General features: G+C 45.4%; 2 protein-coding genes and 2 non-coding genes across 4 annotated transcripts in view; 3 read left to right on the forward strand and 1 right to left on the reverse strand.

The window, feature by feature from the left end:
• The window catches only part of LOC137316796 (zinc finger protein 271-like), a 182,061-nt gene extending 155,700 nt beyond the window's left edge, over positions 1-26,361 (reverse strand). The window contains exons 1-3 of the mRNA XM_067980637.1: positions 26,155-26,361; positions 25,280-25,486; positions 19,049-20,012 (exon numbers count right to left, since the gene is read on the reverse strand). Of these exons, the coding sequence (XP_067836738.1) occupies positions 19,049-19,660 (612 nt within the window). The 5' untranslated portion in view covers positions 19,661-20,012; positions 25,280-25,486; positions 26,155-26,361. The remainder of the gene's footprint in view (positions 1-19,048; positions 20,013-25,279; positions 25,487-26,154) is intronic.
• Positions 1-26,769, forward strand: part of LOC137316793 (zinc finger protein 850-like) — a 512,000-nt gene that overhangs the window by 445,840 nt on the left and 39,391 nt on the right. The window lies entirely within an intron of this gene.
• trnaa-ugc (transfer RNA alanine (anticodon UGC)) lies at positions 2,870-2,941 on the forward strand. Its single transcript has one exon. It is a non-coding gene; the product is annotated as a tRNA-Ala (tRNA).
• Positions 4,377-4,448, forward strand: trnaa-ugc (transfer RNA alanine (anticodon UGC)). Its single transcript has one exon. It is a non-coding gene; the product is annotated as a tRNA-Ala (tRNA).

Genomic DNA, 26,769 nt, shown 5'->3' on the forward strand with positions numbered 1-26,769 from the left:
CGCGACGGTCACTCCCTGATAGGGTGTTGGTCGTCAGCAAATCAGAAGCCAGGGGCGGATCCCCTTAGACACTTTAAAAGGCGGCCCCAGAGCTGTCGTATTAACAATTGTAAACAATTTTACAACACCAAGTTATAGTCCAGCAATTTTATTTTAAATTCACAAGCTTTCGGAGGCTACCTCCTTCCTCAGGTGAACGATCCGAAAGCTTGTGGCAGGTTTGAACCGCGCTCTGTCAGTCAGACCGAAACGGCGGGAGATATTGGGCCCCAATTGGCTGAGCTGAAATTAATCATCAATTTCAAAAAGCCCGCCAATTTCAGAGCATCAAATAACAGTTTCAAGAAAATCTCATTTCCCTCCAGCAATTTAAGAATCTCTCTCTTTATAATCTCCATTATTTCCCACTCCTCAGCTCAAACCTCAGGCTGTTTTTTTCCACATCGTTCACCTGAGGAAGGAGGTAGCCTCCGAAAGCTTGTGAATTTAAAATAAAATTGCTGGACTATAACTTGGTGTTGTAAAATTGTTTACAATTGTCAACCCCAGTCCATCACCGGCATCTCCACATCATGTCGTATTAACAGTCTCTGTATTTCAGGTTGTGTTGAGATCTGTTCAGAAAATGGCCAGGACCAAGCAGACAGCGCGTAAATCGACCGGCGGGAAAGCTCCTCGCAAACAGTTGGCTACCAAAGCGGCGAGGAAGAGCGCTCCAGCCACGGGCGGAGTGAAGAAGCCTCATCGCTACAGACCCGGCACTGTGGCTCTGAGGGAGATCCGGCGCTACCAGAAATCCACTGAGCTGCTGATCCGCAAACTGCCCTTCCAGCGCCTGGTGCGAGAGATCGCTCAGGATTTCAAGACAGACCTGCGCTTCCAGAGCTCGGCCGTCATGGCCCTGCAGGAGGCCAGCGAGGCTTACCTGGTGGGGCTGTTTGAGGACACCAACCTGTGCGCCATCCACGCCAAGCGAGTCACCATCATGCCCAAAGACATCCAGTTGGCCCGCCGCATCCGCGGGGAGCGCGCCTAAACCCGACCCGGCTTCAGCACCAAGTGCAACAAAGGCTCTTTTCAGAGCCACCAAATCGGCGATGGAAAGAGCTGTGATCTCCTGGGTTGAAATGGCAGGGCCGTGAGAAATCTGCTTAAATGGGAAATGTATAAAGGGGGGCAGAATAAATACCTCACTCACATCCAAACACAAATTTCACTCACATTCTTAATTCAGCAATCGCTGATACAATCTATTGGAGGTTGGCGACATCTGCGGTCCGGAAGCGAGTACTGCAGCAGACCGATATGGATCATTTATATTTTAGAAATTATTGTTCGTTTCCAGAATCGGAATCAAGTCCTTATGAAATTGTATCAGCGATTGCTGAATTAAGAATGTGAGTGAAATTTGTGTTTGGATGTGAGTGAGGTATTTATTCTGCCCCCCTTTATACATTTCCCATTTAAGCAAATTTCTCACTACAGATAGTAACCAGCCCTTTCATAGATGCAGTGGGTGGCTCTGAAAAGAGCCTTTGGGTTATCAGATTAAATCATGATGTGGAGATGCCGGTGATGGACTGGGGTTGACAATTGTAAACAATTTTACAACACCAAGTTATAGTCCAGCAATTTTATTTTAAATTCACAAGCTTTCGGAGGCTTCCCCCTTCGTCAGGTGAACGATGTGAAATACAAAACCACACCTGGGGCAAGTCTTGCATCCGTCGATAGTGAAATTATCCTCAATGCTGTATGTGTCTCACCTTGCCCTCCTCTGAAGCTCAGGGACTCGAAATATTCTTGCCGGCCTCTGCCACAATGTGCCTGAGGATTTCTAGTCCCGTCCAACCGGAAGCAAAGTGACTGATAACGGGAGCGTTCGAAAAATGCGCCCTGAAATAGGAAGGGTGGTTACAGCACGGTTCAAGGAGTCTCTCCCCACTTTCCCAGCCTCTCTTCTCAACTCCCCCTTTCTCAATAGACTAAGTGCCGAGGCCTGGTTTCTTCCGTTCTCCCACAGTTGTATCAGGTCCGCAAATTTCATCTTTAATTGTCAGGTTGGAGCAGAAAACTAGATGAATTTAAGCCCAGTATACAAAGTGTCAGCACTCACCACACCAGCCGGCAATGCATTCCAGAGACTCACTATTCTCTGGGAAATGAAGAGCCGCCTAACATCCAGACTATTCTTCACTCTGTGTGGTCTAAACGCCTGTTCCCTGCTCCTCCCCAATCTTTGAAACTGGAAATAATCTATCATCTGGCAGTCCCACCATGGGTGGTCTCATAAAATGAGAAAAATAAGTTCTTCATTGCTTTGGTATCTATTTATTTTATCTGGGGATGTCGCTCAGAGGTCGAGCGTATGAGGTCCTGGGTTCAATCCCCAGCATCTCCAAAAATATTTTTCATCAAAATTACGCACGGAAAGGCGAATCGCGCTTTCTGAGCGCAGCGTGTTCCAACTTCTGAGGCTCCACAAGCATGAAATTGTCCCGGAGCAGGACTTCATCTCACGGTCCCCTCAGCAGCTCAGCTCACAGCAGCCGCTGGTTGACCGGAATGTGTGACGGTGCAATGCCGAGCGAGCAGTCCCAGCTCTTGTTTGACACTGTGTCATTCATCCATCTCACTTTATGATTCAGAGGTTGGATGTCAGCCTCGTCACTGAGGATTGGCAATTGTATTTTTTTATTTCCGCTGACTTTTTTTTCGGAAAGTTCGAAGTAAAGAGGAGCAGAAACCCCGTGAACTGAAGCAGAGGTTGAACATTGTGAGCTCGTGGAATGACTGGGCATCGTGTTGTCCGTGAGAGACAGACCGGAAAGCCCACTTTTTTATTCTAAATTTGAAGTAATTTTCATGAGGGGATGTAGCTCAGTGGAAGAGCGCATGCTTTGCATGTATGAGGTCCCGGGTTCAATCCCCAGCCTCTCCAAACGCTTTATATTTCGAATTTTGAAAAGACCCTCTTGTCCTCACCTCACCTTCACACACAAGGACAGGAAAGGGTTTCTTCACCTCGAGAAAAACCGAACGCTCTGCACACGATAAAATTCAATGGAAGCACGCACGCGCTTTTGAAATGGCTCCCATCCCGGGGCTGGAGAGCGGGCCCAGTAATAATAACGGAGAAAATAGGATCACGAGTCGGACATTCGGCCCTTCGAGCCTGCTCCGCCATTGGATATGATCATGGCTGATCCTCTATCTCAATCCCCCATATTCCCGCTCTCTCTCAATACCCCTTGATGCCTTCTGTGTCTGGAAATCTATCTATCGCCTTCTTAAATATATTCAGTGACTTGGCCTCCACAGCCTTCTGTGGTAGAGAATTCCACAGGTTCACCACCCTCTGAGTGAAGAAATAGATTAGTCCCAGTTTCACAGATCGGGGAGGAGCAGCGGACAGGCGTTCAGACGACACAGAGGTAGGAATAATCTGGATGTGAGGCGGTTCTTCTTTTCCCAGTGAGTACTGAGTCTCTGGAATGCATTGCCGGCTGGTGCGGTGGGTGCTGACTCTCTTTTTGCCTTCTGGATGGATCTGGACCAGTTCTTGACTGAGGCAGAGATCGCATCATATAGAAGGTGAGTGGTTTTACAGTTAACCTACACATGGTCAGTGTGATCCACTGAACTCAATTCGATCGCCTGAAGGAGTCGGGGATGAATTTCCGTGAATTTCCACTCCTTATTGGTGCTGGATTTGTTTCTAGTTTGTCGCCTCTCCCAGGAGATTACATGTTTCCCGTTGGAGGGGCGGGTGGTGTCGGTAGGAAATGTCCAGTCACGATGCTTCGGGCATGTGGGACAGGATTAATTAACCGACTGGTCTTTTCCTGACCATCATGTACGTCTGTAACCCCAGATCGTCAAGGTGTTTTCAGTGAAGTGATCTTCAAACACAAAACCACACCTGGGGCAAGTCCTGCCTCCGTCTATAGTGAAATTATCCTCAATGCTGTCTGTGTCTCACTTTACCCTCCTCTGAAGCTCAGGGACTCGAAATATTCGTGCCGGCCTCTGCCACAATGTGCCTGAGGGTTTCTAGTCCCGTTGAATCGTACGCAAAGTGACTGATAACGGGAGCGTTCTAAAATTATGTCCTGAAATCGGAAGGATGGTTACAGAACAGCCAAAAGAGGCTCCCCCCCTCTCCCACCACTTTCTTCTCAACGCCCCCATTCTCATTGCTCTGAGTGCTGAGGCCTGGTTTCTTCCGTTCACCCACAATTACATCAGGTCTGCAAACTTCATGTTCAATTGTCTGGTTGGAGCAGAAAAGGAGATGAATTGAAGCCCAAAAAAAAACCTTATGTGGCCTCATAAAATGAAGGAGATCAGCTCTTCGTTGGAATGTGCTCCCATCTGGGGATATAGCTCAGTGGTAGAGCGCGTGGTTTGCATGTATGAGGTCCTGGGTTCAATCCCCAGCATCTCCAAAGCTATTTTTTCACCAGAATTACCCACAGAAAGGCGAATCTTGATTTCGGTGTGCTGCGAATTCAAATCTCTGAGGCTCCACAATCATTAAATTGCCCCTGACCAGGATTTCATCTCACGGTCTGCTCAGTTCACAGCAGCCGCCGACTGATCACAATGTGTGACGGTGCAATGTCCAGCGAGCAGTTCGAAGAACGGCGACCTGAAACAGAAATAATGGTCAGCACAGCCCGAGGAGACTCTCCTCTCTCCCAGACTTTCTTCGCAACGCTCCCTTTCTCATTTCTCTGAGTGGCGAGACCTGGTTTCTTCTGTTCAACTGCATCTGTGTCAGGTCCGCAAACCTCAGGGAAAGTTGTCTCCTATGATTAAAAGAGGAGATGCTTTTCAGCCCAGTCAATCCTCGGGTGGACTTCGGAAAGTGAGGCACTCAGTCCTTTCACACTTGGTGAGAGATCGTGGTTATCTGTTGATGTAGCTCAGTGATAGACCGCACGCTTTGCGTGTATGGGGTCTCAAGTTCCCCAACAGCTTTACATTTTGAATTCTGGTCAGTCGGCGGCTGTTATGAGCTGAGCTGCTGAGGGGACCGTGAGATGAAGTCCTGCTTCTGGACAATTGAATGTTTGTCTCAAAAGTTGGAACTCGCTTCCCTCTGAAAGCACAATTCGTCTTTCTGTGGGACATTCTGGTAAAAATAAATGGTAGAGGTGTGAGATATTAAGCCCAGAGATTTATACACGCAAAGCAGGCGCTATACCACTGAGCTACAACCCCAAATCCAATCGACCTATAGCCAAGGGTATAAGGACTGAGTCCTTACTGTCTTAAGGCCACCCAATGATTTACTGGGCTTAAAATCATCTCCTCTTGTGCTCCAAGCGGACAACAGCCACGTCGTCCCATAGCGGACGGTTGGACGGGACTAGAAATTCTCAGGCACATTGTAGCAGAGGCCACGAGAATATTTCGAGCCCTTGAACTTGAGAGGAGAATAACGTGAGGAGCAGAGACATTGAGTCTCGTTTCACTAAAGACAGACACAGGACATGCCCCAGGTATGGGTTTGTGCGAAGATCGTTTCCTTGAAAGCAACATGACGAGCTGGGGATTGAGACGAACATACGAAAATGATGCGCTGTAAAAGACCAGCTGGTCCATCAAACCTGCTCCTCACTCGGGATTGCTGGAGCATCATTACTGACACTTACTTTCCATTCCCCCGCCCGCAGCCATGGAATCTCCTGGGAGAGACAAAGATCCTGAGAAAAATCCAGGGCCTTCAAGGGATAGAGTACACTGGAAAATTCCTCCCTGACCCCCTCAAGTGATCGAAACCAGTCCAGGAGATCACATGGAATGTACGTACGTTAAATGTAAATCCTCTTACCTTTTATATGTTGTGACCTCTGCCCCAGCCAAAAACCGGTCCAGCTCCCTGGAGAAGGAAGACAGAGAGTCAGCACGCACCGCACCAGCCAGCAACGCATTACAGAGGCGCACGACTCACTGGGAAAAGATGAACCGCCTAAAATCCAGCCTATTCCTACCTCTGTGTACTCAAAACACTTGTCCCAGGTCCTCCCCAATCTGTCAAAGTGGAATAATCTCTCACTGGGCCCGCAATCCAGCCCTGGGTTCGGAACCATTGATACGGTGCGTGCGCTCTTCCATTGAATGCTATCCTGTGCCGAGCATTAGGTTTTTCTCGAGGTAACGAAAGTCTTGCCTGGCCTTGTGTTTAAAGGTGAGGTGAGCATCAGAGGATCTTTTCACAACTGTAGCCAAAATTCGAAACATAAACAGTGAGCAAGATAGTAGCAGACTTCAGTAGCACAGAGGCAGACTGACAAAATGGGCAGACACATGGCAGTTGCAATTTAATGCGGAAAAGAGTGAATTCATGCACTTTTGGAGGAACCACGTGTAGAGGCAGTAGCATCTAAATGGTACTATTTTGAGGGGGTGGAAGAGCAGAGGGACCCGGGGGTGTATATTCACCAATCTTTGAAGGTGACAGTGCAAGTTGATAAATGGTACTATTTTCAGTGGATCCAAGAGCAGAGGGGCCTGGGTGTGCATATTTACAAATCGTTGAATGTGACAGGGCCAGTTGATTAGGCGGTTAAGAAAGTGAATGGGACACTTGGCTTTCTAAATAGTGGCATTGAATACAAACACAAGGAAGTCACGCTGAACTGGTTAGGCCTTAGCTTGAGTGTTGTGTACAATTCTTGACAGTACACTTGATGAAAAATGTCAAGGCCTTGGAAAGGGTACAGAGGAGCTTGATCAGGATGATGCCAGGGAAGAGTGACTTCAGTTACGTGGAGTGGTTGGAGAATCTGGGTTTGTTCTCCTTAGAGCAGAGAAGCTTGAGGGGAGACCTAATAGAGGTATTCAAAATAATGAGGGGTTTGGGCAGCCAAAAAGGGAGAAACTGTTTTCACCGGCAAGTGGGTCAATAACCAAAGGTCAGAGATTTAAAATCATTGGCAAAAGAACTGGAGGGGAAATGAGGAGAAATGTTTTCCCATCCTCGCTGGTAAAAACAAGCTGCTGGAACTTTTCACTCTCTCTCCTTTCCCTCTCTCTCTTTCCCATGGTTCAAACAAACTGATGCTGCAGCATCTGAAGTTTACGACAGTTTCCCACAGACTTTCAATTCCTAGCTCGGCAACTGTCTTAACTTTAACCTCGCCGCTTACCTCAACGCAAGTACATCGTCTCAGTTAGAATTCTAAACAATCTGAAGCAATAATAAAACCTTTCGAACTTGTTCAATCTTCCCAGAATGCAGTCTTGAATAGTCAAGTCTAGCAATTCTGTGTTCCATCCTGTGTTGAACCAAACTCTGCTCCTTTAGCAAGTGAAAGATCCATATTGAAAGGTCCAAAATCCTTCACGAGGTAACCATATATTTAATCAAGTGTTTTATTATGAGCCTGAGCTCGTATCAGGCTTCTGTGTGGGGGAACACGTGGGCAACAGTGACGACACTTCTATAAGGTTTCGATTGGCTGTTAGAAGCAAATGCACTGAAAATTTACAACTCATAGAAATAACGACTTGCATTTAAACAGCGCATTTAACCCCGCATAAATAATTAGACCAATCCGATTTACTGAGGTATAATCAGACAAATATGGAACTCCAGCTGAAGAAGGAGATATTAGGCACCATGAGAAAATCATGACACAAGAGATGGCTTTCATGGAAGGTCTGAAAGAAGGAAAGGACTTGCCTTTATACAGCGCCTTTCAAGACCCCAGGACGTCCTAAAATGCTTTACAGTCAATGAAGTGCATTTTGAAGTGTCGTCACTGTGTAATGTGGGGAACGGGCCAGCAAATTTGCACACAGCAAGCTCATACAAACTGCAATGAGATAAATTACAAGAAAATCGGTTTCAGTTATATTAGTTGAGGGATAAATATTGCCCAGGTCAATGGGGAGAACTCCTGTGTTTATTCTTGAATATTGCCGTGTGATCTTTTATATCTACCTGAGAGGGCAGATAGGCCGTTTAACGTGTCTTACGTAAGTCGATATGTCCGACAGTGCAGTGCTGCCTCAGTACTGCACTGCAGTGTCAGCTTGGATTATGTGTTCAAGTCTCTGGAGTGGGACTAAAACTCACAACTTTCCAACTGAGAAGTGAGACCGCTACCCACTGAGCCACGTCTGATACCTGAAAGGGGTAGAGGGAGATGGAGGGGCAGAGGGAGGGCATTCTGGAGCGTGGATATGGCTGAAGGCACGGCTCTCAAAAGTAGGGCAAATGGACTGTGGATGCACAAGCGCAAGAGGTGGGGGAATGGAATATTTGGCAGGGGCTGCAGGGCTGGAGGAGTTTACAGAGATAGGGAGGGGTGAGGCCCTAGTGGATTTAAGTGTAAGGAACAATAAAAATAAACTACAGGCTTTGGAGACTGGAAACCAATGCAGTTCAATGAAGTTTGGATGATTTGTGAGGGACTCACCAATCAAAAAGAGAGGGGTGGAGATTGAATCAGTGGCAAGGATGTGGAGATTGGGAGGGGGTCAAAGATCTTGACTTCACAATTTTTAACTGGAGTAAATTATGGCTCCTCTAAAACAGAATGTTGCTATGACAACTCAAAGACACTGGAAGGGTCAAGAGAGGCGGTGGTTTTGTCAGCGTAAATCTGAAAGCTGGTCCATGTCTGCGGACAATGTCACCAAAGGGCATCATGTGGATGAGGAAGAGGAGGCAGCCAAGGATTGAATCTTTAGATACATCAGAGATAACGGCGATAGGGTGGGAAGAGAAGCTTCTCCTGGCTACGATCAGATAGGTGAGTGGAACCAAGCGAGGGATGTCCCACCAAAAGAGGCCAATGAACGATGAATGAGGAAGTCACGGGTGGGTTTCCTGTCGGTGAGGAGGAGAGGGCGGAGATGGGGAGGGGTGGGCCATGGAGGTATTTAACCCCCATGCTGAAAATGCTAAAAGTTCGACGATCGGGAACTGGGAGTTAGTGAGGGTCCGTGAGGCCAAGCATGACCTGGTGCTGGTTGGAAGGAGGAGGCTGAATGACCGGACAGGCGTGCATTGGAGGAATGGAGTCTGGAGGGTCAGAGGCATTAATGAAGGTTTTAATGGCAATATGCTGGGGAAGGAATGGAGGCGGGTGAGGGAAGCACGGGGCCTTTGTGAAGGAGGTCAAATCGGGTCATGAGCTCAGCTCGGGGTTGCACGGGAGCAATTTTACTGCAGCCTTCAACCAATGTAAAATAAACGGGGAAATATCTGCAATAAAATAACGGAGAGAGGAATGGCAATGAAACTCGTTTAGTGACCCCTGATATCACGCACAGGCCTAAGCATGACCATCAACTGTCCCCGTGTCAGAGACTCAAAATACATATTTTAACTGGGAAACTGCAGGGACAGAGTGAAACGGGTCTGCTTTTGTTACTGGATTCAGTGTAGACGCGGTGAAATCTGTAAATGTATAAATGAATCGGCAGGAGTGAGCATGGTCAATACAATTATATGAAAACTGTAAATGAAGCCGCTGATTGTTGTTGGACCAGTCCTTTCTGAGCACAGCTTTTAACTTTATTCCTGAGAGAAGTCTCATTAAGACAAGGTTCTGAACTTTGAGATGTTTTTGATATATCCACGTCATTATTTACATTGGAGACAAAGCTGCTGATGTAATGTGTTTGTTCAGGTGACTGTAACTAATAGCAATGATCAGGGGTATAACCGTCTCAGTGGAGATTAATCCCCTGTATAAATTAAGCTCGTTGCAATGTATCGGCTCAGAGTGCTTTCTGGAGCTCCGGTTTACAGATCAGCAGAAGTCACTGCTTCTCACAGAAATGGGATATTCAGTACTGTTTCAGATCGAACGCATTTACTATCCTGTTCTTGCAGCCATTGGAGTTCCAGGTAAGCCGTTATCTCATCTGTGAATATTGCAAATCGGTGCTATCTGTGCTGCTGTACTTGGCTAATTATTTTTTCTCCCACCATGTTTTGCGCAGTCACCTCTTATATCAGTTGAATGATTGAATGTTTAAAGTCTCTGCTCTTTCAGTCTTGTAGGAGCTGCATTATATCTGTAATGAACATTGTATATCCAACCCTGGCACTGTTACTGGATTGTTCTCTGTACTGAATATAATGTTGAATAATGGTATGTACTTAAATTCAAAACGTTCGGTCTTGAAGGAGCTGCATTATACCTATTATGATCATTACATCTCCAACCCTGGCATTGTTACTGGATTATTCTGTGCACTGAATTTATCGTGGAATAATGGTCTATCATTCCAAATGGTCGGTCCTGCAGCAATTGCATTTTTTCTGTAGTGAACGTTGTTTATCCAACCCTGGCTTTGTTACTGGATTATTCTCTGTATTGAATGTATTGGAATCAGTTGTCTGGGCTAAGAGCTGGTATCAGACCATCAGGATTGGTTAACATTTTCATGTTGTTGAAATAACCTGTCCTGGAAAATTTTTCTTTTAATGTGTTTTCAGTGATTGATAATGAGACAGCTCACGGTCTCAGTGTTAAAAGGATGCAGCGCAATGTCCGCCCTCTTCAATCACATGGTTTAGTTTAATTGGCATTTCATTGTGTTTATTGGTTATCACTGTTATGAGATATTATTTCATTATGTGTGTATCTGACGCAGCTCCAGAAGTCTGGTCACTGAACAGCGTTTGCTGATTCTTTCATTTCTCCTTCTCTGCTTGACTGTGGATGAATTCACTGTAAAATGCAATGTTTTGTATTTATGTTGTATCAGTTTGCACTTTATCTGTTGGAATCAGGAGCCCTTCTATTCATCTGTAGATTTTTAGCAGCAGCGGTGATGTTGGCGTTTTGTTAATTGAACAATGCCGCCATCTAACGCTGTACTTTGTAATTACAGGAGAAGGAATTTCAATCATTGTGAGGTGTGTCTGGGAGAGGGATTCGATTCTGTTTATTCCATGAATTGTAGATGAAGTGAACAGTGTAGGTGAACAGCTGGAGACTTGGAAGATCTGTAGAAACATTAAACTGTTCACAGAGGCTCCACTATTCAACAAACTGACACTAAGAATAGGATCTTTGGAACACGGGGCTGGTGAAGAGAAAACAGGCGCAGGATGTTAGGATTTACTCGGATGTGAAAAGGGGCATTGAAAAAGAGTGCAGAGAGAGTGCGGAGAGTTAGAGAGGAGCGATAGAGAACGCAACTGAGAAGAAAAACGCGAGAGAGGAGCAGAAGGAACGAGAGAAAGAGAAAGACAGAGAGAGAGAGAGAATGGGGGAGAGAGAGATCGAGAGACACATAAGCAGAATGAGAGAGAAGGAGAGAAAGAGAGATGGAGGGAGAAAGCGGGATGAATTGCTGAAACTTGGAATGCAATTATGAAGAGGAAATGTGACTTGAAGGCGTTATTAGGATGTTGTCAGTTTGTGAGAGTTTTATTGTACTCTCTCCGGGTGTGTTTATCACAAACAGATCCTCAGTCTGTTTATGTGAATGTTCCTTTTACTTGTTTACCGGCTGAATACATAAACATAATTGAAATGTATTTAAAGAAAAAGGATCAGTGATTCCTTGATCGCATTGAATTGTTAGGATATTGTATTCCAGAAGCTATGTGTCAGCTTAATTCAATAAAGAACGAGGCTAATGAATGCATTTTAATTACAGGGCTCGACAGGGTAGATGCAAGGAGGATGTTTCCCCTGGTTGGGGAGTCCAGAGGCAGGATCACAGTTTCAGAATAAGGGGTAGGTCATTTAAAATCAAGATGAGGAGAAGTTTCTTCAATCAAAGAGTGGTGAATCTTTGGAATTCTCTACCCCAGAGGGCTGTGGAGGTTCAGTCATTGATACATTCAAAGCAGAGATCGATTGATTTCTGTATATTAAAGGCATCACGGGATATGGGGATGATGCAGGAAAAAGGCATTGGGATGCAGATGGACGGGAAAGTGAGCGAGGGTCGTTACGGTAGGGGGAATGTGCAAAGTAAATTTATTGAATATATTGTGTAACTAACAAGCTGCTCCCTGACACCAATAACCACAGAAATTACGGGTTGAATTCATTAATTGTGTTGTGTTTCTGGGACCAATAGATTAGATTTCTTCTAACACTCTGCTGCAGTCTCTCCCTGTGAATCCCAGCCTCTCCTCCCACTGCATTGAATCCTCCGCCTCCTCATCCGTTGCTTCTGTTTATACACTTTCCAAAACCATCTGCTCCTGTCTCCACTCCAGCTCCTGCATGTCCATTTCCTTGTCTCACTCCCAATCTCACTCACTCGCTCGACCTCCAGCTGCCTCTTCCAATCCGATCCGAAGCCTCAAACACACCACCGCGGATCTCCATCTTTCCCGTTTTGGGCCGGCCCCAGTCGGCTCTCTTAACCCAGAGCAACAAACCAGCAGCACCTCCCGCTGTCCCCCACCCCCCAGCCCGCTCATGTTCCCGTCCACCTTGAGCCCAAAATCCGGATTTAACCAGTTGGATTCCCGGTCCGTAAAACCCCTTCTCCCTTCCCTACTGGCACTGCCCCCTCTCTCGGGCCTTTCAGTGGATCCGGTGCTCAATTTATTCACTTTCTGTGTCAATTTGCCAAGTCATTCTTGATAATTGTCTTCAAATACGTTTTTCTGCCCGAAAGCGCGGCCCAGGTCAGTGAATCAGATTCCAGCGTTTGATGCAGCGACAAAGCTGGAAATGTCCCCCCAGATCCTGTCAAAAAGCTGCTTTGTCTCCAGGCTGGTCAGTAATTTCTCTGCTTCCTTTCCCTTTCTAACAGTGAACTTGGTGGCGATTGTGATCCTGTCCCGAGGGAAGTGCGGACTCTCCAAATGTATCACTCGCTACCTGGTGGGAATGGCGGCGGCCGATCTCCTGATCGTTATCACTGATGTCATAATGTCGCGCATTGTTGTTATTTATTTCCCAGTTTCATTCTTGAACATTACCCCCGTGTGCCGTCTCATTGAAATACTGAGATTAGCAGTCACAGATGCCTCTGTCTGGTTCACAGTGGTTTTCACCTGTGATCGATTTGTGGCCATTTGTTGTCAGAAGCTGAAAATAAAATATTGCACCGAGAAAACGGCGGCTGTTGTTATCGGGGTGGTGAGTGCGCTGAGCTGTTTACTAAACATTCCCTGGTACTTTGTAATTGACCCGGAATATATAATGGACAATGTACCCCGGGGTTGTGTCTTCAAACCTACATTCTTCACGTCACCCGCATGGGCAGCGTTTGACTTGTTTAATCTTGTGTTAATGCCGTGTCTCCCATGCATTCTGATTTTGCTGTTCAATGTTCTCACTGCCAGACACATTTTAGCGACCAGTAGAGTCCGCAGTGGACTCCGGGGCCGCAGCAATGGAGAGAATCACAAGGATCCAGAGATGGAGAACCGAAGGAAATCCATCATTTTACTCTTCAGTATATCAGGCAGTTTTATATTGTTATGGAGCACATTCGTTTTTTATGTTATCTCTCTGCATACAGCAAACGCCCAGTACTATATGGCCAGTGGCATTGTGACAGCCGGACAAATGCTTCAAATTCTCAGTTCTTGCACCAACACGTGTATTTATGCTGTGACCCAGACTAAATTTAGGGAAGAGCTGAAGAACGGGCTGAAATACCCACTGAATCTAATTGTTACATTAGTTAAATCATAGAAACGTCTGAGAATTTTCATCGAAAATCAAATAAAAAGTCAATGAGAGTAGATATTCACGTTTGGCGGTGGCAAAAGACGGGCGGTAGCGGATCGGGCTTCCGTTCTTCACCGCACCTGATTTTACTATCCATTGAGATCAATGTGTTCGATAACTTAACTGATACCAATCCAATACGTTAAAAATATTTGGAAATGCCAGACAGGAATTATATTTTGCACGACAAATGCGGTGTTTGTGAAATGATACAAGTTGATTTTAACGTGAAAAGGTTTGCTGTTAATAATCTGGAAATAACATGATTTCAATATTAAATGTTTCAGCCTGAAACGTGTAAAATCAAAAATGCTCCTTTTCGGTTGCTGATTATTTCCCATCACACACACTGCCCGGTGGGATGGACTGAGGGTGAGCTGTCAGGGTCAGACAGCGTCCTGTTCATTGGGAGATTTGTTTTGACCAGAACAGAATAATAATGGAACAACACCCGGACCGTTACTAACTGGTAAAATATTAATGTAATTTCAAACTCCAGTGGGGAGTTCCGAAGATCGTTTCCTCTCTGAGCTGCTGTTCAGCAATGTTTACTCAGTGCAGGGAGTTTAATGGGACATGAGGCTCTCCTGCTCCTCCTTACTCCAAAAAATATAAGTTAAAAATAAACTTCTCAGTGTTCTGGATCACTCAATGCCCATCGATAGGGCGGCTCCTCCTCCCATTCGTCACCAAATTTAAATACTGTCCCAGATACGTCACAATACCCAGATTTACATATTACACGTGGTCTGACCCGGAAACAGGTGGGTGTTGCTCCGGCCGCTCTTCTCAGGACCCGACCCACGGTGGTGGAGGCAGGAACTCCAACGTTAAAGGGGCGGTAAGTGACCTGACACCATTTACTCGCCTCTACCACCCCATTTCCGCCAGGCGGGGATAGTTAAAATCGGCCACACTTTTCCTGACCTCCGCCCTAATATCAATCTTCGAAGACCACAAGCTGGTTCATTGTTTCAAACTGCACCGGTTCACAACACGTGGAGGGAAATTTTCACCATCGCTGGGGGCTGAACCGATGGAGTGGATCACCCCCCCCCCAACCCCCCGCTGAAAGAACCGGCCCGATTTTAATTTCTGCTCCGTCAGTTTACCGTCCAAGCAGTGAAGGTGAAATTACCCCCTACGTCTCTGACCCCAAGCTTCTACAGGTGTGTGAAAGACATCAGACAGTGTTTGCCAAACACTAACATGAATGTGGGCGAATGGATCCATGTATTCGGGTAAAAGGTGATAACCCCCATCCACAGAGACAGGATCCCTATACAATGGAGTAGAAGAGGGTTCACCCCCGACAGCAGTGGGACACACTGAAGCGAGGTGCGGCCCAGGCAAAAGCTCTATGGGGAAAGGCCACTGTGTTAGGCTATTTCACCTTGTATTGTACATCATGTCTTAGAAAATATATACTGTGTGTTGAATTGTAAAAATGGAATCGTAGTGTGCACGATCTGTATTGATTATTTTGAATTGTAACTGTGATAATTACATTGAACTGTGTGCATCCATAAATTTTATGAAATAAACTATATTTTGAAATACAAAAAAAAGTTCCAGTCTCGCCGTCTCTGTTGTTATTGGACAGTGAAGAGAGTAAACACTGCCAGACTGTAAAGATGCGGGTAGTAGTACAAAGAGCATCTATAGGGACTGTAGAGCAGCAAAGGGGCTTTTGGTGTCCAGGTACACCAAACAATAAAGGTCTGTTATTATTGGATGGTGAAGAGTGGAAAGCTAGCGCACCATGTACCAAAAATAACATTGAAGATCCCAATTTCTAGGCTGTCATATCGCAATGAATAGAAAGATATGCTGATAGGGTTAGATGAAGAAGGGTGACAGGAGGCTCATGTGGAGCATAATCCCCGGCATGGACCTTCTGCACATTCTATGTAATTCTATTGCTGGCACCAGGTGAGAAATAGGAGAATTTTCCGAATGGTGAGAAATTGGGGACTGTCGATGAGCAAAGAGACTTAGGTGCCCAGGTACAGCAATCACAAAAAAACTAGTGCACATGTACCAAAAATTATTTTAAATTTCGAGGCTGTCGTATCCCAAGGTATCAGGTACTTCGCCAACTCTCTGGAATTTGCTGACACAATCAGGCACCACGACCTCCCTCGCTGGTCCATTCCATCCATCCAGCACCATCTGCATTAAAAAATTGTAAACAATTTTACAACACCAAGTTATAGTCCAGCAATTTTATTTGAAATTCACAAGCTTTCGGAGGCTTCCTCCTTCCTCAGGTGAATGTTCACCTGAGGAAGGAGAAAGCCTCCGAAAGCTTGTGAATAACTTGGTGTTGTAAAATTGTTTACAATTGTCAACCCCAGTCCATCACCGGCATCTCCACATCATGCATTAAAAAAAGTTACATTCAAGCATTCTGCTCATCCTGTGCCCCAGGTGGATAAGACGAATCGTGGCGGGAGGACCCAGACCATCAGCCTTATGTGAGTTTAGACATTTCTGTTTTAAATTCAGCTTATTGTATTTGCAGTTTTTTTTCCCTTTTTTTGGTACATTTCTAATTTTATTTCATTCTTGCACATTTTGCATTTTACACAAATTCTCCAAACCCTGTGCGCAGTGAGTGCTGAATCCGGGCCCTTTGATTGACAGCTCTCTCCTCCCCCCGTCTGCTGGGCTGACACCTTCCACCACGTGACACTCTGAAGCGTCACCCACCTTTGCGCGCTGACGTCACGAGGCGTATGTGCCGCTCGGGCCAGAGGGATGCCGCACATGCGCCGCGCGGTTCCTGTGCCGCGTTCCCTTAGCAACAGGCCGGCGCCGGGAAGATGACGGCGGGCGGGCGGTGCTGTGGGCGGGGGCGAGGCCGACAGAGGGAGGGCCCGCACCCGGGAGTGGCCTGAGAGGGGAGGCGGGCGGAGTTACTCCTGCGGGCCCCGTGAATCTCCACTCTGTCAGCGGCCGGTGTCGAGCTGGGCTCGGGGGGGAGTCACTCTCCCGCCTCCCCGTCAAACGGGCCGTGGGTCGGAGCCCAAAAGTGAGCGAGAATCAAACAGCACAGAGAGAGGCCGCTCGGCCCATCGCGCCTGTGCCGCCTCTGTGAAAGAGGCCGCTCGGCCCATCGCGCCTGTGCCGGCCCTGTGAAAGAGGCCGCTCGGCCCATCGCCCCTGTGCCGGCCCTGTGAAAGAGCGATCCCAGTAGTCCCACTCCCCCCTGCTCTTTCCCCACAGTCCCGGAAATTTCCCCCCTTCAAGAATTGACCCGATTCCCTTTTGAAAGTTATTATTGAATCTGCTCCCACCGCCCTTTCAGGCAGTGAATTCCAGATCAGAACAACTCGCTGCCTAAAAACATTCTCCTCATCTCCCTCTGGCTCTTTTCCCAATTCCCTTCAATCTGTGTCCTCTGGTTACCGACCCTCCCGCCAGTGGCAACAGTTTCTCCCCATCGACTCCATCAAAACCCCTCCTCATTTTCAACCTCTCTTTTAAATCTCCCCTAAACCGTCTCTGCTCCAAGGAGAACAATCCCAGCTTCTCCAGTCTCTCCCGGTAACTGAAGTCCCTCATCCCCGGGACCATTCTGGTAAATCTCCCCTGAACTTTCTCTGCTCCAAAGAGTGTAATCCCAGCTTCTCTATTCTCTCCACATAATTATTATTATTTATTAAGTGGGTTGTGCTGGGTATCTGGAAGCTGTAATTCGGTGAGTAGAAAGCAGTGGGAGGATAAGTCTGCAGATTGATTTTGGGAGATGGTGAAGACGGTGATCGTGGATTCAGACAAGGGAGGGAGGTGGTCTTTGAGACCGTCCGTGCTCTGTTATAAGATCTCACTGTGTGTGTCTTGTTCCAGCCGTTCCCATTTGTACCTGTGACCTGACTGGCGGAGTCTGCGACCTCAACTGCTGCTGTGACCCTGACTGTTCCTCCGCGGACATCAATGTCTTCTCCACCTGTCTGCCGGGCAGTGAACCCTAAGTTTCTGTTCGTGTGTTGCTACATTGGCTCCCGGTCCGGCAAAGCCTCGATTTTAAGACACTCGTTCTCGTTTTCAAATCCCTCCATGGTCCTCGCCCGCTCCCTATCTCTGTAACCTCCTCCAACCGATTTATTCTCCACCGACAACCCCATGTCACTCCAACCTATCATGGATTCGACCCAACCCATTTATCTTCGCTCACAGCCCATGTATACTCTACGCACGATCATTGCTGGGACACTCAGGTCTGTTATACACACAGTCGGTGCTGGGACACTCAGTTCTGTTATACATACAGTCAGTGATGGGACACTCAGTCCTGTTATACACACAGACAGTGCTGGGAAACTCAGTCCTTTTTATACACATTGTCAGAGCTGGGACACTCAGTCCTGTTATACACATGGTCAGTGCTGGGAAACTCAGTCCTGTTATACACATTGTCAGTGCTGGGACACTCAGTCCTGTTATACACACAATCAGTGCTGGGACATTCAGTCCTGTTATACACACAGTCAGTGCTGGGACACTCAGTCCTGTTGAACACACAGTCAATACGGGGACACTCAGTCCTGTTGCACACACAGTCAGTGCTGGGACACCCAATCCTGTTATACATACAGTCAGTGCTGGGTGAGTCACTCCTGTTATACACACAGTCAGTGCTGGGACATATTGGATATATTGGCCTTGGAGGGAGGACAGTGCAGATTCACCAGAATGAGACTGAAGCTTGAAGGGTTCAATTAACGAGGACCGGTTGTACAAACTGGGTTTGCATTCCCTTGAGTTTCAACGGTTGGGGGGTGATCTAATCCAGATATTTAAAATTATAAAGGGATTCGATAGGGTGGAAATAAAAACTATTTTCTCTCGTCGGTGAATCCAGAACAAGAGGTCATAAACTTAAATTTAGAGCTAGGGTGTCTTGGATTCAAATCAGGAATCTCTTTTTCACACAAGGGTAGTGGAAATCTGCTCAGGCTGATTGAAGTGGACCATGTGATATAATGTAATTTTCTGTCCTGTCAGACTTGGACATCTTGTAGATCCATTTTTTAAATTGGTGGAGGAACTGAGTGATAAGATGGATTCCACTCACTTCATCATGAGTTCTCAAACTGCCTCTCTTATCATCGAGATATCAAGGACTGGACACACTGTGTTCAAATGAAAGCTTATTTATTTGACACTTGTACAGAATATTAAACTCCAGCCCAGTTAAAGGGATTATTAACATCAGAAACAACCCCCAACAGTCAGAATGAACATGGTTCAGTCCTGGATGTGATTAACATCAGCAATAACAGCAGAATCCAACCCCTGCAGTCCATGTGAACTCGCTGGTGACTCAGCAGGTGGGATGATTGAGTGAATCCCATCCCACACACAGAGCAGGTGATGGGCCTCTCCCCAGTGTGAATACGTTCATGTCTCAGCAGATCCCATTTTCTTTTGAAGCTCTTCTCACAGTTCGAACATTTAAAGGGTCTCTTATCAGTGTGAACAAGTTGGTGTTCAATGAGGCCGGATGAACAAGTGAATTCCTTCCCACACACGGAGCAGGTGAACGGCCTCTCCCCAGTGTGAACTTGCTGATGTCTCAGCAGGTGGGATGATCGAGTGAAACTCTTCCCACACACGGAGCAGGTGAACAGCCTCTCCCCAGTGTGGACTCGCTGGTGTGTCAGCAGGTTGGATGACTGAATGAATCCCTTCCCACACACGGAGCAGGTGAACGGCCTCTCCCCAGTGTGAGTGCGTTGGTGTGTCAGCAGATCACTTTTTCTTTTAAAGCTCTTCTCACAGACAGAACATTTAAAAAGTCTCTTATCAGTGTGAACAAGTTGATGTTCAATGAGGTTGGATGACTGAGTTAATCCCTTCCCACACACGGAGCAGGTGAACGGCCTCTCTCCATTGTGTCTGCGTCGATGAGTTTCCAGCCGGGATGAGTAACTGAATCCCCTCCCACAGTCCCCACATTTCCACGGTTTCTCCATGGTGCGGGTGTCCTCATTTCTCTCCACGTTGGAGATCAGTGGAAGTCTCGTCTGCACAGAGAACACGTGTCTCGTTTCTCCCCACTGTGAATGGTGTGATGTTTCTTCAGGCTGTGTAACTGGTGAAAGCTCTTCCCACAGTCAGTGCACTGGAACACTCTCAATCGGGTGTGTGTGTCTCGCTGCTATTGCAGTCACAGTGATGTTTGAAATGTTTTCCCACAGATAGAACAGATCAACATTTCTCCTATATTTTAAGGCCGATAATCTTCAGGTGCTGGTGAATGGAGTCAGATCTTGACGTGATGTTTGGTTTGAGTTTCTCGTCTGCAAATCCGCCCCTTCTAATACCCTGTAAAAGGAGATAACAAAAGTCCTCACTGTGAATACAGGATAGAAATTCAGAACAGGCCATTCCAGTTCCTGTGGAACATTCTTCCCGCTCATTCCCCCAGACTGTAAATCCCTGTCCCACACACTCACCCTCCTCCCTCTGCTGAAACCCAAACCCATCACACCATCTCCAACATTTTTCCTTCTATTTAAGTTTTCTCTCTCTCCTGAAGATCCTGACTCTGACTGGGTTCAGTTCTGCACTAAATGGTTCCCCTCCCTCTCCTCCCCTGAAGGTGCTGACTCTGGTTGGGATCAGTTCTACACTCACTGGTTCCCCTCTCCTCTCCTGAATATGCTGACTCTGGCTGTGTGTATATGCTCTGCCCCTCATTTCTACACAATGTCCCTCGCTATAGCTGCCTGTAAGCCGTCCATCTGTGATATCTCCCAATTTTGGCGACAGACTGTCTCTGACCAGTTACCATTTCTCCTTCATTTAAAGAATATCCTTGACCTGTCACAATTTCTCCTTCATTTTCAGACACTCCTTGATCAAACACCATTTCTCCGACATTTATAGATGCTCTCTTTTCCTTCAGATTTCTCCTTCATTTACAAACTCTCCCTGACCCGTCAGCATTTCCCTTCATTATTAGACGCTCCCTGACCCATCACTGTTTCTCCTTCAGATATGGACACTACCTGACCTGTCAACAATTCTCCTGCATTTACAGACACTCCCGGACCAATCACCGTTCCTCCTTCATTTACAGACACCCCCTGACCAGTCACCATTTTGCCTTCATTTACAGACAATCCCAGAACAAACACCATTTCTCCTTCATTTGCAGACACTGCCTGACAAGTCACCATTTCTCCATCATTTACAGACACTGCCTCATCTGTCACCATTTCTCCCTCCTTTATAGACACTCCGTCACCCGTCACCATTTCGCCTTCATTTTTAGACACTCCCTGACCTGTCACCATGTCTTCTCCCATTTATAATACTCCCTTACCAGACACCATTTCAAATTCATTTATAGACACTCCCTGACACGTCACCATTTCTCTTTCATTTATAGATATTCCCTGACCCTTCACCGTTTTTCCTTCATGTATAGACACTCCCTTACCAGACACCATGTTTCCATCATTTACAGACACTCCCTAACCAAACAATTTTTCCTGGCACTTTACATGATTGTGAGGTTTATTCTGTATCTGTCGGTCTCTGATAATGTGTGTGAGTATGAGATTCATTCTGTTCCTGTCATTCTCTGGTATTGTATGTGATTGTGGGGTTTATTCTGTATCTGTCAGTCTCTGATACTGTATATGAGTGTGGTGTTTATTCTGTAGATGTCTGTCTCTGGTACTGTGTGTCAGTGTGGGATTTATTCTGTGTCCGTCTGTCTCCGATACTGTAGATGTGTTTGGGGTTTATTCTGTATTTGTCTGTCTCTGGTACTGTATATGAGTGGGGGGTATATACTGTATCTGTCTGTCCCTGGTACTGTATATGAGTGGGTGGTACATATTGTATCTGTCTGTCTCTGACACTGTATGTGAATGTGGGGATTATTCAGTATCTGTCTGTCTCTGATACTGGAAATAAGTGTGGTTTTTGTTCTGTATCTCTCTGTCTCTGGTACTGTTTGAATGTGGGGTTTATTCTGCATTTGTCAGTCTCTGGTACTGTATATGAGTGTGGGGTTTATTCTGTATCTGTCAGTCTCTGGTACTGTGTGAGAGTGTGGGGTTCATTCTGTGCCTGTCAGTCTGTGGTACTGTACCTGTGTGGGGTTTATTCTGTATTTTTCAGTCTCTGATACTGTACATGAGTTTGGGGTTTATTCAGCATCTGTCTGTCTCTGATACTGGAAATGATTGTGGTTTTTGTTCTGTATCTGTCAGTCTCTGGTGCTGTATTTGATTGTGAGATTCATTCTGTATCTGTCAGTCTCTGGTACTGTGTGTGAATTTGGGATTCATTCTGTATCTGTCAGTCTCGGGTACTGTGTGTGAGTTTGGGATTCATTCTGTATCTGTCTGTCTCTGGTACTGGAAATGAATGTGGGGTTTATTCTGCATCTGTCTGTCTCTGGTACTGTTTGAATGTGGGGTTTATTCTGTATCTGTCAGTCTCTGCTGCTGTATGTGAGTGTGGGGTTTATTCAGTATTCTGTCTGACTCTGGTACTGTATATGAATGTGGGGTTTATTCTGTATCTGTCAGTCTCTGGTACTGTGTGTGAATTTGGGATTCATTCTGTATCTGTCTGTCTCTGGTACTGCAAATGAGTGTGGGGCTCATTCTTTATTTGTCTGTGTCTGGTACTGAACATAAATGTGAGGATTATTCTGTATCTGTCAGTCTCTGGTACTGTGTGTGAGTGTGGGATACATTCTGTGCCTGTCAGTCTGTGGTACTGTACGTGTGTGGGGTTTATTCTGTATCTGTCTGTAACGGGTACTGTATGCGAGTGTCAGGTTTATTCTGCTTCTGACTGTCTCTGGTGCTGTCTCTGAGTGTGTGGTTTATTCTGTACTTCTCAGTCTCTGACACTGTATATAAGTGTGGGGTTTATAATGTATCTGGTACTGTACATGAGTATGTGGTTTATTCTGTATCTGTCTGTCTCTGGTACTGTGTATGAGTGTGGGATTCATTCTGTATCTGTCTGTCTCTGGTGCTGTATGCAAATGTGGGGTTTCTCCTGTATCTGTCAGTGTCTGATACTGTATATGAGTTTAGGATACATTCTGTATCTGTCAATCTCAGCTAATTTATCTCAGTCTGGGTTTCATTCTATAATTCAGTCTCTGAGACCATGTGCAAGTCTGGATTCATTCTATATTCTTATTTCAGTTTACATTATTGTATTTGAAACTATATCTTTAATACTTTAAAGTATATGCAGTATTTATCGAGTGTTTAATTTGTAAATATTGATACACTTTTGGATTTTCTTTAATCAAACAACGTGTGTGAGTTTTGGAGTAGTATTACATCTTCATCTCTGAACTCTGTTGTGAATGATAATGTACCTTTCAATCTGTTCATGGTGAAATTATTTAACTGGTATATAATGTGTAGCTCAGTCGATAATAATGGAATTAATTCTGTATCTCAGTCTGACACTGAGATTTTTGGACTGGAATGTAATATATAGCTCAGCCTGCACTAATAGATTTGATAATGTATCAATCAGTCTGTTACTGTATGAGATTTTTGGACTGGTGTGTAACATGTAGCTCAGTCTGTGCTAATGGAATTGATGTATCTTTGAGTCTGGTATGGTCTGACAGTGTTGGACTGCTATATAATGTTTGGCTCAGTCTGCACAAATGGAATTGATACATTATCATTCAATCTGACACTAAGATTTTTGGACTGGCATGTTATGTGTAACTCAGTCTGCAGTAATTTGACTTAGAGATTCATTCTGTATTTGTCTGACTGTTACTTTGTGATTCATTCTGTATCTGTCAGCCTGTTGTACTGTGTGTGAGTGTAGGATTCATTCTCTATATGTCAGTCCCTGGTACTGTGTGTGAATGAGATTCATTCTGTTCCTGTCAGTCTGTGGCACCATGTGTGAATTTGGGATTAATTCCATATCTGTCAGTGTCTGGTGCTGTATGTGAGTGAGACATTCATTCCATTTCCATCAATCTCTGATACTGTATATGAGTGATATATATACTGTATCTGTCAGTCTGTGCTACTGTATGTGAGTGTGGGATTCGTTCTGTATCTGTCAGTCACTTGTACATTGTGTGAGTGAGGGATTCATTTTATATGTCAGTCTCTGGCACTGGATCTGAGTATTAGATTCATTATTTATCTGTATCTAATTTGTATCTCAGTTTACAGCATGGTGCTCAAAACTGTATCTTTAATACCTAAATGTATAAATAATTTTTCCCAGTATTTAAGTGGTAGATAATCATATCCTTTAAAATCTGATGCTGTCGGTCATAATCAGAGAATGAGTGCACTTTTTGGGCTACTACTAAATCTGCATCGATGTGAACACAGTTGTGATTTAGTGTATCTTCCAAACTGATATGGTGACATTTTTGAACTTGTTTACAATGTGTAGCTCAGTCTGCATAAATGGAACACTGTATATTTCAGTCTGAATCTGTATTGGTCTTTTGTATTGGTATATAATATGTAGCTCAGTCTGCACTAATGGAATTGATACTGTATCTTTCAATCTGACACTGAGATTTGTGGACTGGTCCCTAATTTGTAACTCAGTCTGCACGAATGTAGGTGACTGTGAGATTCATTTTGTATCTCTCAGTCCGTGATACTGTGTGGGATTTATTGTGTATCTTGTGAGTAGTTTGTTTGAGTTTGCGATTCATTCAATATATACAGTCTCTGATGCTGTGTGAGTGTGGGATTCATACTTTATCTGCCAGTCTCTGCTACATTATGAGATATTTGGGATTCATTTTATGTCAACTTTGGTACCATAAAAGAGTGTGAGATTTATTCTGTATCTGTCTATAATTATTCTCTCTGATTACATTATAGTGTTCAATACTGTAGCTTTAATATCTTCATGTTTAAATAGTTTTTTCTCATTTAATTGGTAAATATGGATAAACTTTAGAATTTCATGCTGGAGGTTTTTAATCAGATAATTTGTGTATCTTTGGACTACTGTTAAATCAATATCTCTGTGTACTATTGTGAATGGTAATATATATTTCAAACTGATAATGATTTTTGAATTGGTATATAATGTGTAGTTCAGTCTGTACTATTGTAATCGATACTGTGTTTTTCAGTCTAATATTGTATGAGATTTTTGGACTGGTATGTAATGTGTATCTCAGTCTGCACTAATAGAATTGACACTGTATCTTTAACTCTCATACTATGAGTGTATTATAAACTGGTTTCTAATTTCTTTCTCAGGTTACACTGTCACAGCATTTCTCGGTCTGATGCTGCAGATGAGTTTTGGACTTGGCTGCAATTTGTATCTCATGATACACTATTCAAATGGATACTGCATGTATTAAAGTCACATGTGCGAGTTGTGGGGTGGTATTCAATTGGAATCTCGGGGTACATTATTGGGGTTCATTCTGTCCCTTTCAATTGAGTACTATGTGTGATTTCTATCTGGTATTTAATGTTGCCCTATTGTGAGATTGACACAGTGCCTTTCAATCCGAGAGTGTGATTTTGGACTGGACTTTTTGTATCCACCTGTCAGCGGGACTGAGTTCGGGGGAAATGGAACAGTGTCTGCCTCACCTGCTCTGTTTGACAGTTAGATTGAAAATGTGTCCCTGGGTCTTGGGATCAGTGTGGGACTGACGACTTCTGCTGTCTGAGACTGTGGAGCTGATGAGCTGTCTGTGATTCCGTACTTACTGTGTGTGAGAAGGAGCTGGCTGCACTGTTCCTTGTGCCTCGGGTGGAGGAAACATCACATTCATTCTGGATCCTTCAAGGATTTGCCTGTAGAAAGAAAATTATCTCTTGTTACTCAGGAACAGGTGAGGTAGAAAATACAAAAGTGATCAGTTTAATATCTCTGTTAATGATTATTATGAATATCCACAAATGAAAACCAGTGATACAAACAGTGTCAATGTCTGACTCCACTGCAGTACTGCAGCACTCAGCTTCTGCACACCAGGTGTGTTCGACGATTTTAAAACAATTTCGTGACATCCAGACACAACCCAACCCCTGCACTGATCAGTGAATGGGACTACCCGATGGGGCAGGGACCTTTGTGCAGGTCAGGTTTCTCAACTCCTCGAACATGGGACTAACCGTTCACCCGAAACCAAGCAACCGCTGTTTAAAATGTGTCCTTCACACTTCTCACCTGGTGCCTGCAATAGATACTGTTTGTCTAACTCCCCACATCCTGACTGTTCACTGTCCAGTAACAGGGTGAGACTGGAACTGAACCAGGAACATTCACCACTGATTTGGGGAGAGAAAGCAGCAATGATTTTAAATAGCAGGTTCTTCCCATTCTGTCTCCCTTCCCCTGGACACACCCTGTACACACACAGCCCGAGAATGACCTCTCCCTTCCCCCGCTCACTCCATGTTCCGGGACCAGTTCCTGATCCACTCCGCCTCTTACAAACAGCCCCCGGACTCCCCCTGACCTTCCCCCGGACTCAATGCCGATCTCTGAGCCCATCTGCGGACACGGTCCCGAAGCGATGAGCTGCTGTAACGAGGCTGCTCTTTCCTCCCTTCCCCCGGGGGCCGTGATCTCTCCATTCCCGGCTGTTTTAAACCATCTTCTTCCGCTCACTGAGGGAATGGCGCCCACAGGCCGAGCTGGGGGAGGGGAGCGCGCATGCGCTCTTCTGCTCACCAACAACCAGCGCTGGGGGCGGGGCTGAGTCGCGCATGCGCAGATATCTGGTTTAATTCCCAATACAAAAATCGATGGAAACTTTCCCCAATTGGAATTTTTCCGAGTCTGAGCAAAGGAAGTGGGTCTGGGGGAAAGGTCAGAGGGAATGGGGTCCACAGGCAGTGCAGGAACAGGCACCAGAATGGGAAACAGATGGGATTCCACCAGTGCCTAACGCTGGAATCCAGACTGACTTTACAATCTCTAACTATTAAACTAGATGTTTCCATCCCTGCTGTTTCTCTCGGTATCTTTTGATGGTAAAGAGTCTTTCAGAGATAAAGTGAGCGGTTCTGAAATGAACCTATGGATTCTGTTCATTCGTGGCCCCTTTAATGATAAAACTGATGCGAGGATT

This window comes from Heptranchias perlo, unplaced genomic scaffold, assembly GCF_035084215.1.
Source record: "Heptranchias perlo isolate sHepPer1 unplaced genomic scaffold, sHepPer1.hap1 HAP1_SCAFFOLD_60, whole genome shotgun sequence".
NCBI lineage: Eukaryota > Metazoa > Chordata > Chondrichthyes > Hexanchiformes > Hexanchidae > Heptranchias > Heptranchias perlo.